Genomic DNA, 10,160 nt, shown 5'->3' on the forward strand with positions numbered 1-10,160 from the left:
ATTCGAGGATCACTAGGAACATATAGTTCGTAATCTGACTAATAATGTAGAATTGGGGTGGTCTACATGGGTTGCAACGCCCTCTATGACCGGTATAACCAACTTGATGTTATAATATGAGTAAATGTTAGATTGAGAGAGTTAAGAAAGAAAATTAAAATATATAAACCTTGTATGGTGTGTCGAATACTAAACTCAAATTAAGGGTACAATTGTAAGTTAAAGTTATTTATTACTTATACATATTCTTTATTGAATTGTAGACTCACTCCTGTATAATTACAACTGTAAGTTACAGGCTCAGTAGTGCAAAGAGGACGTGATCAACTATTTCGACTATACAATAAGTTTTATTTTTTTGTTATTGAACACTCATGTAATTATTATTTTTCTATGTTATGAATGACTTTGTCAAAGAAATTGAGTTTATTAAAAAATAAAAAAAATAACCATCTTTTTATTTGTGTAAACTCTTTATGCTTTTTCCCCAAAAAGTAATAACAATAGAACTTTCACTCTAAATGTTTAAGATTGGGGTGTTACATGTATCAAGAAATTTTGTATGTTGTGACAAGTTTAGACATGCTGTGTAAACTCTTCAACAATCAAGTACAACCATTATCGTCACCACCACAATCATTCTTGCAATGTAAACCACAGTGAAGCATGAAAAATCAACGGAAACATTGGGGTTCACTAATTAAGGGGAAAAAATGAAATGCAATTGATGGATATCCTATTACATGTAAAAAAACCGATATAGGATGAGATATCCTTCATTTAGATTAAAATCCCACTTTAACTATGTTTAGCTATATACGACCCGAATCCGAACCGTTGACGTGGACCAATTATTACCGTTATTTTTCATTAGTTGACTTATTTTTTCCAGTCAAGCAGAAGAAGCGTAGCAACCAATGCCCCCATCCACCAGTGATGTCATGGACCTCCCCAATCTTTTTCAACAATTCGGACACTCACGTCCTCCTTCCTCGAACCAACCGCGTTCTGCACTCTGGTTTGCCTGGACCATTTCCCTCTCTTTAAATTTCCCTTACATCACAGACCCAGTTGCATCGCATCCATAGAGTTTGTCTTCGAGAGCCTTCTTTTCATCATCATATCTCATCATCACCATCTTCGTTTCTACCTGTTCTCTTCTCTTTTTTAATCCTTTTTTGTCTTTGGATCTTGGTTTTCGTCACAAAATTTAAATATGAAGGTGCGTGAGTTGAAGAAGATTCAGAGAAGCTTGTTTTTCCTTTTTGTTCCTTGTATGTATCAGCGTGATTTGTAAGATTGCTTGTGAATCTACTTCATTGGTATTGTTTTGGTGCAGAAGGTGGTTGTAAAATTGGATTTGCATGATGACAAGGCAAAGCAGAAGGCGATGCGAGCGGTATCAACTCTTTCAGGTATTTAGTTTTTCCTCTTTTGTATCTTATTTTTTTCTTGCCCCTTTTCTCTCTCTTTTCTGGGTTTATTGAAAGAATCCCAACATCAAAGCAGTTGATGTTACGAAGAAATTCTGATCAAATCACCATAACCAAACTTCCAAGATCCCTTTTCTCCCTCTATTCCTCCTCTGCTTCTTGAATCTCCCTCATAAAAGAGGCAGGACAAAAGGAACTGGAACTTTTGCAACACCTGTCATGAATTAGCTTTTGGGGGCTTTGACCAAAACAATCAGCCATCCAAAAGAAAAAGAGAGGGAACTGAGAAGAACTCATATCAAAAAATGGGCTGCCATCATCAGAATTCACCAGATTCCGTCTTTCTATGGAAGTTATTTCCTAGATTTTCCAATTCTCCACCTCTTTCAATTCCATGACGAGAACACAAAAGCTCCCTTTTTCAGATAGTGGGGCAGGGAGTTCTGTAATAAAGCACAATTTTAAGGAAGATGGTGATCACCATTATCTATCTTTTGATTTCTGTTGTTCTTTCGTTACCAACTTCCCATAACTTTGGTGGTACAGGGGTCGATAACATAGCTATGGACATGAAGGAGAAGAAGTTGACCGTGATTGGGGATGTTGATCCATTAGAAGTGGTGAACAAACTGAGGAAGCTATGGCACACAGAGATAATGTCGGTAGGCCCTGCCAAGGAGCCAGAGAAGAAGGTGGAGCATAAGAAAGAAGAACCAAAGAAGCCGGAGCCCAGCAAGGATCAAGTAGCTGAGTTGGTCAAGGCTTACCAAACCTACAATCCCCACATGACCACCCACTACTATGTTACTAGCGCAGAGAACCCCAATGCTTGTGTTATCTGCTAGGAGGCCATCTATTAATTGGTATCTATATGTATGTTCTTCCCCTTCGTTTTTTGCCCAAGAGAAAGTGAGAAATAATCTGTATATACTTTTAGATATGGATTTTTATGTGTGTAGGATATGAGATTATGACGGATTGATGGTTTGGACGAATATATACCATCCATGATAAGGCTTTTTCTTTCCATTTTCTGGTTGTAGATTAATGAAGAACTATTCCACTTCAATTTGAATGATCATTTAGGAGTGGAATTCATGTTCAGGGTTAATTTGGATTGATTGGTTCTTTATTGTCTTTGGAAAGGCACCCTTCGGTATTGGGAGTTCCATCAACAGAGTGAATTTGAGTTGAGGGGTTCGGTTGTCGATGCACAACCAGAGAGAGAGAGAGAATGTTTGGAACGTGTTAAAATATAAATTATCAAGATGTTTAAAAGTGGAGAAATTATGTCCAACAGGATGGCTAAAAGAAATTATATCCAAGAGGATGGCTAAAAGTGGGGTGTGATATCATATGTTAAAAACCAACTCTCCACGCCTAGTTAAATGGGTCGGGTTTAAGCATTCAAGTTGAAGGATGTCACAAGTTCAATATCTCGAGTGCGAGTCCCTTGTGTTGAGGCCGAAGCCAGGGGCGTAGCTAGGATTCATGTGCGGGGGGGGGCAAACAGAGGTAGCAAAAAAAATTTTATTTGTGTGATAGTTGGGGGTTCGGGGGCAGCGCCCCCTAAAAAAAAATTTTTGAGATAAAATAAAAAATGGCTACAATTATTAATAAAAATCTATTTCATATGGACAAATCAAACTATTTGCTGCAGTCAGGGCTGGGCTAGGACTGGGCTTTTAAAAAAAAAAAAAAAAATTAATTGTTTCGGGAGGCAGGACTGGGCTACAGCCCAGTCCTGCCCCCCCTAGCTACGCCCTTGGCCGAAGCAATAGACTCTCTGGTGGCCGAGGGTTTTTAACTGCTTGAGAGTGGACCGCATGGAAGAGTGTTTTCCATGCCAGGGGTTTCCCTTATAAACATCCGAAAAAAAGGGTGTCAGTTGCACATTCAACTGATAAAAGTATAATAAGCAATTGAGCGCTGTTGTGAATGCAAGCCTAGGGACATGATGCATGTTTTGGGCTACATGAGCAATAAAATCTAACCAAGTTTATGTTGTCCAACTCCTCTAGTTCATGAACTTGGTAATCTTCATTATGGTCAGAAATTGCTTTGTGAGAACTATGTACATGTGATGTAAGGCAGTAACATGATCACTTGGTTTGATCTGGTTGGGGTAGCAGGTCAGGAGTGTGCTCTCTTGTTTGGTCAAGTGGATGAAAGGGAGGGGATTGATGGATGCCATTCTTGTTTTCATGGCAGCTGGGGTCAATGATCTTCTAGCTTTCTAGCAATGGTTTCAAGGGATTCAGCCATGGTTGTGATAGAGAAGGCTTAAGGGAGTGGTTAGACATGGCCAAGACTTTCAATGTTGACTGAGTCCACCAATTGAGAACCGTGCCAATCACAAAATAAATTTGATAGTGACAGTGCAAAACCGAGTCGATCTGCTTGCTTGGGGAAGAGGTCAACCAACAAGATGAAGGTTTGAAGAGAGTGATCCTCTTCTGCTGGTTCTACATGGCATATCTTATGCAGTGATGCTCAGCTTCATAACCACCATTTATGGATGTTGTCCTGATTATCCGGATTTGGGTACAGACTCAAATTAGGATTTTATAATTGAATCCAACAGGTATCCCATTTTGATTACATGTATTCAATCGGATTCAGTATTAGTCCTCCAACTGAATCTGAATCCAAATCGGAATCCGGCTTTGATTAGCCACTATCTGACTAGTCGAATCTGGTATTGGTTTCATTCCACCCGACTCCGAACCATTTACATCCCTCCCAATAGTTGTCACACCTTTTGAAGTGTTTTACTCTTAGACTGGCATCACACATACTTTTTAATTCATGCACGGATAAGAATTGCCTATTGATGGCATCACCATGTCAATGTTTTGGCCGTTGGCTGATCCATATCAATATATTCACCATAAAATATTACTGGCTTTCATGTCATGCAGCTGGTAGTGCATCATCAATTCGTTATATAATTCTGCAGATTATCTCTGCAGTGCACTGCATGTCATCTAATCGTGCCGCCCTCTTTGCCATTCCTATGCGATGTAAAAAAGGCTAGTTTAGCAGTTCTTTTCATAACAATTCTGGAGGGGTATCATATGATATATATGCACCATCATGGTTCTGTAATGCTGGTCCATAACAGCATATTTAATTCTGATTGTATTATCAAACCTGCATTTTTATACGGAAGCATTGCACTCAACCCGTCCACAAGATGGACAAACATGGACTCACTGTAGAAAGCTTAAAATTTCAGGGCTACCAATTTCATCCTTCTTGAGTTAGACATTGCCACTTGCCATGTAATAGATAAATTGTAGGCCGTGATGTAACAAGCAGTCCCTAACAAGATGTATGCATATGGCAATTAGTATTTTTAATAATTGACAAGATATACTGGGAACTAGGGCTGACAAAGGAGCCTACACGAATTTGACTTGACTTGCTCAAGGTTGGCTCAAAAAGAGTTGAGCTTGGCCAAGCTCAAGTTGGCTGATCTTTACCTTGAAGTCTTGAACCAAGCCCAAGCTGTCTCATTATAAGAAAAAAGGTATTTTCTTAAATATAGACGATTAGAACAATTGACTTTTCAACCCTGTTTGAATAACAAGATATTTTTTAGAGAAGGATCGGACACAAGCTTTTTTATATATACAACATGCACTTTTTTATATATCATTGGTAGGGTATATGACAAGGAATAATTTATGAAGTTGGTTAAACAAGTGCAGCTTGTATATATAAAAAAGCTTGAGTCCGATCATTCTCTAAAAAATATCTTGTTATTTCAAACAGGGTTGAAAAGTCAATTGTTCTCATCGTCTATATTTAAGAAAATACTTTTTTTTATAACCAACCCATGCTTACTTGAGCTGAGGTGAGCCATGCAACCAAGATCGGCTTGTTGGACATAATGAGCTCACATCAAGATTAATGTAAGCCTATTTTATGAACTCTAACGAGCTCGTTATTGAGCTGAACCAAGCCGAGGGCATTCTACTTGGTTTCTTTATCTGCCCAAATGTGGAGATTGAAATCCATTAATCAGAAATGACCACAGGAATCGAAGGGCTCATTTGATTGTTCCGACAGCAACCCTCGTTTGGTGTCCGACCCACATGCCCGATGCAAATGCGGGAGAGAGGATCTGATCCAAGCAGCGTTGGACAGAAAACTGTCCAAGACTCCTTGGATGCCGTTGAACATGGAGATGGGCGACACCAAACACTCGTCTCAAAAGAATGGTCTTTTTATAGATGGGCCCACAAAATTTCTGATGCCATTCACTTTGCTGATGAGCAGCATCAACGTGACAAAAATGGACAGCAAGAAATCATCCAAAACAGAAGGCATGGAGTAGGTTGGTGCCGTTCATTTTCATGATGAATGGCATCCAGGTGCCTTGGACCCAAGGGCTTTACAACATTGGGGCCAAGGTGGGCATGTGCCCACCTTGACCCAAAAATTTCCCCCATAGTGGGTTCAGGTCAGGGTGAGCGCACCTAGACCTGACCCTCTCCCTCCACCCCTCCCCCGACTCCTCTCTCTCTCTCTCTCTCTCTCTCTCTCTCTCTCTCTCTCTCTCTTACCAACTTCGATATCGGTCGTCGTTTCTCTCGATGGGTGTGCGAGCTGGTATCAAATGCTCACTCTTTGATTAAGCTTAACAGAACAAGAGGTAGGCAGTTCAAGCTTGGGCACGATATTCGATAAGACTGCCCTCTCTCTCATTTGTTATTTAAAGTCATCGTCGAGGGTCTCGTGGTGTTGCTCAAGAGGGCTGCGGATAAAGGCATAATCGATTACATTGGCATCCAGAAATTCCTTCATCATATTCTAACCTATGTTGACAACATGATCATTTTCGGCCATGCTTTCGTGCAACAGATGCTGAGATTCAAGTTCATCCTTCAGTTTTTTCTCTCTCTTTCGGGTTTATCCCCTAATGACAGTAAATGTTGTCTGTCTATGTTCAATGCCCCATCTTCCTTGTTGGCTGCCGAACAACAAATTTTTAGCTACGCAACTTTGGATTTACTTATTTCCTATCTGGGTGATCTCCTTTTACAAATAAAGTGCATCTCCTCAGACGCTTAGACTGTCACTATCCAAAAAGTCTAGACAAAAATTTCTTACTGGCAGGCTTCCTACATTTTCATCGTCGGTCGGCTTACCCTTATTAGGCACGTATTGTCCTCTATCCTAAAAATTTTTATGTTCATGTTTCTGATGCCCAAGGGCGTGGAGAATAAGTTCTTCAGTTTGATGGTAGATTTTCTTTGGTTTGGTTGTCACCTTCAAACTAAACGCCACCTGGTTGGATGAAACTCATTGGTGTTAGCAAGGCGTATGGCTGATCTGAAGATCTTTCGCTCCCAGACTAAGTAGTATTGCTCTCGTCGTGAAGCAATGCTGGATGACGCACTGTCCAGGCAATTCGTGTGCTCCTCTGCTCCATGCTAAGTACGATTCCCTTGAGTCGATCCATTATATTCGTCATTTTCAAAGGCTTCATATCTCGCACTTGCGTCGCATGTAGCTTAAAGCCATGTCTTTCGTCCTCATGCAAGATGGTGATCCCGGTCCTGACGCGCAATTTTTGCAATAAGAAATTGCACCTAGCAGCATTTTGTACACCAAAACTCTGTATCAGTTTCTTCTTCCTCCTGAGGTTGACTAGCTTTCTGAGCGTCTTTTATGGGCGAATGGGCCAACTCCCCACTCTCGGTTCTTAGCCTGATTAATTTTACACGATAGGGTACAGACGAACAACTTCCTTAAGAAGGTGGGTTTTCAGTATCCGAGTAGGTGCGTCCTTTGCCAAGCGGCGGAAGAATCCACCTACCATCTGTTTTGGTCCTGACTAATCCTTGTGGATCTCTTTAAAAGTATGTGGAATCAACCTGAAGTAATCGTGAGACAAGATTCCTTCGTGCTCGACCTTCTGTGGGGTCCACCGCGGGTTCGCAATTGCAAGCAATGATGGCTGATTTGGAGAACTTGGCTTCTTACTTCTTGGTGCGTTGTGTGGATGACTTGCAACAATGTGATCTTTCGTCAAATCCCGATTGCTTTCAATAAGCTCGTTCATTGCATCTTGGCTTATGTGTATGCAATTTTGCGTCTCTACTCCCATGTTATTCACCCCCTTCAGTCGCCTTCTCTTCCTGAAGACCCTGACCGATCTTTGTGTTCTTCTATTTTATGTTTTGCCTTCATGCTTTCGGCACTTTGGTTTGAGTCTGTTGTTGGTTTTTTGTTTTTGCAGGCTCAACTTTTTGTTGATCCCTTGCCTTAGTAATGTTGATGTTTCTTTCGACTCTCTCTTGACTCCCCCAACGTCCAACACTCTCTCTCTCTCTTCCTCTCTCACTCTCTCTCTCTCTGCAACTCATCCTCCATTTGGCAGCACCAACGGCAATGTGTCTGCCTTGAGGTTCTCTCTCTCTCTCTCTCTCTCTCTCTCTCTCTCTCTCTCTCTCTCTCTCTCTCTCTCTCTCTCTCTCTCTCTCTCTCTCTCTCTCTCTAGCAAAGTCGCACTGCCATCCAGCATCTGGCAGCATCTAGGGATGGTAGTGGATCAGAGCAGGTTTAGGGGACAAGGTCTCCACCCCCACCCTATCTCAAAATAGCTATCCCCATCTTTGTTCTTGCCTCCATCCTCCTTACAGTCTCAAAATAACTTTATTCCTATTTTAAGAGGAATAAAAAGAAAATGAGGAGATGATGGGTTTAGGTTTATATAAAGATTTTTTATTATATAAGGATAAATTAATAATTTCATTAACAGGGATCGAAGCAGGGAACGAGGCAAGATGGGGTGGGGAAAATAGTAAGTCTATCACCACCTTTATCCCCGTACAGGTTTTGATTTTCACCTTCATCCTTGATTCATTCTCCATTTTATGTCCTCCATCCCTGATCCAAATGGGACGGGTTCAGACATATCCCCATTTTTTTCATGGTCCACTGCCATTCCTAGCACATGGTCTTGACCTTAGTAGTTGGGGTCTTTTTCTTCTTCTTTTTGTTTTTTTCAAAATGATTTGATAGAGTTTTGATTTTAGGGTTTTTTTTTTCAATTAACATAATGTATTGTTAGAGTTTAACGTTGTTATTTAGCTTTTTTGAAATAACATAAATGTTTAAGGTTTTTTTTTCAATTAGCATTAGGCATGAATAATGAATATTTGTTTTTGGTCTGAATATTATGGGTTTTATTTATAATTAGCATAAAGCTATAACTTTTTTAGGAATAAAGGTATTGATTTGGATTTTTCCAAATGACATGAATATGCAATTAGAATTTTAAGGTTTTTTGGTGTTATTTTTTTTTCAATTATCGTTAAGCATGATTAAATTAATGAATGCTTGATTTTGGATATCGAACACCTAATTTTATTTTTTGTTATGATTTAAGTTTTTTATTTTGGTTTTTTAAATAACATAATTATTTTATTAGGATTTTTTTAATTAGTATATGATGTGTGTTAAGCTTTAGGGTTTTGATTTGGTTTTCTGAGCATGACATAAATGTTTAGTTTATGGTTTTAATGTTTTTTGTATCTTTTTTAATAACCATTAAGCATGAATCGATGAATATTGTATGATTTGATTATGTTCAAAAGCATTTTTTATCAAGTAACACAAGTGCATAATTTATAATGTTTGTAGGGGTTTTGATTTGGTTTCTTTAGAATGGCATAAATGTTTAGTTATGGTTTTATTTTTTTGTGTTTTTTAAATTACCATTGATCATGAATCTATAAGTATTGTGTCATTTAATTTTGGTTAGAATATCAAGGTTTTTATATTAATTAATATAAATTCATAATTTATGATGTTTGTAGTAATTAGGGTTTTGATTTAATTTTTTTAGAATGACATAAATATTTAGTTATGGTTTTAAGGGTTTTTCTGTGTGTGTTTCTAATTACCATTAGGCATGAATCCAAGAATATTGTGTGAATTAATTTTGATTAAAATATTAAATGTTTAATTATCAATTAGAATAACTACATAACTTATAATGTTTTGTAGGAATTAGGGTTTTGTTTTGGTTTTTTAATAATAACATAAATGTTTAATTATAATTTTAGGGATTTAATTTGTGCTTTTTAAATTGTCATTAGGCATGAATCCGAATATTGTGTGATTTGATTTTGGTTAGAATACTAAGTTTTTTATCATTTAACATAATGTGTAATTTATGATGTTTGTAAGAATTAGGTTTTTTATTTTGTTTTAATTTGGTCCATGTACATTGCATGTCCGTATAATTTAAGGTTTTTACTTTGTATGCTTGCATACAAAGGTAAAATCTAAATGTCTTTGTGTTCATCCTAGTTTAGATTCCTCATAGCTGCTTGGACTCGATGTGCTCTCTAAGCGTGGGTACAATTGCGAGTGCGGTGTCTCATGCATTCAGTATGACAAAAAGAAGTGTCCAGTGTTCTGCTTCTCCAACTGGTGCAGCGCAATTTTGGATACAAAAAAAAAGGGACCCCACGCCCTGCGTTCCTTCTTTGTTGACCCCAATTCCCTTTCTCTCTCTCTCTCTCCGAAAATCGTCACCCTCACCAAGCTCACCCACTTGACTTGGGCAACAACAACCTCATTGACTCGTCCCATTGAAGATCATAAATTAACCTCGCCGAGCTCACCATTCATTGGCTCCACAACAACAGCCACGCTGGCACCATCCCCTACCAACACATCAACCTCACCAAGGCTCAAATGTTCTAT

The 10,160-nt window shown here is 38.8% G+C and overlaps 1 protein-coding gene across 1 annotated transcript; it reads left to right on the top strand.

The window, feature by feature from the left end:
* Window positions 1–1,073: 1,073 nt before the first annotated feature.
* LOC149832571 (heavy metal-associated isoprenylated plant protein 39-like) lies at window positions 1,074–2,525 on the top strand. Its single transcript, XM_090012505.1, has 3 exons — window positions 1,074–1,222; window positions 1,340–1,415; window positions 1,980–2,525. The coding sequence occupies exons 1-3, from the start codon at window positions 1,217–1,219 to the stop codon at window positions 2,276–2,278; spliced, it is 381 nt and encodes a 126-aa protein (XP_089868631.1). The 5' UTR covers window positions 1,074–1,216; the 3' UTR covers window positions 2,279–2,525.
* Window positions 2,526–10,160: the final 7,635 nt, after the last annotated feature.

Source organism: Nuphar pumila, chromosome 7, assembly GCF_984573655.1.
Source record: "Nuphar pumila chromosome 7, dmNupPumi1.hap1.1, whole genome shotgun sequence".
NCBI lineage: Eukaryota > Viridiplantae > Streptophyta > Magnoliopsida > Nymphaeales > Nymphaeaceae > Nuphar > Nuphar pumila.

What these genes read in the sequence shown, in the direction of transcription:
- LOC149832571 (XM_090012505.1), top strand. An exon ending in AGCGGTATCAACTCTTTCAG is followed by an intron (nt 1,416 to 1,979) that starts GTATTTAGTTTT and finishes TTGGTGGTACAG; the next exon opens with GGGTCGATAACATAGCTATG.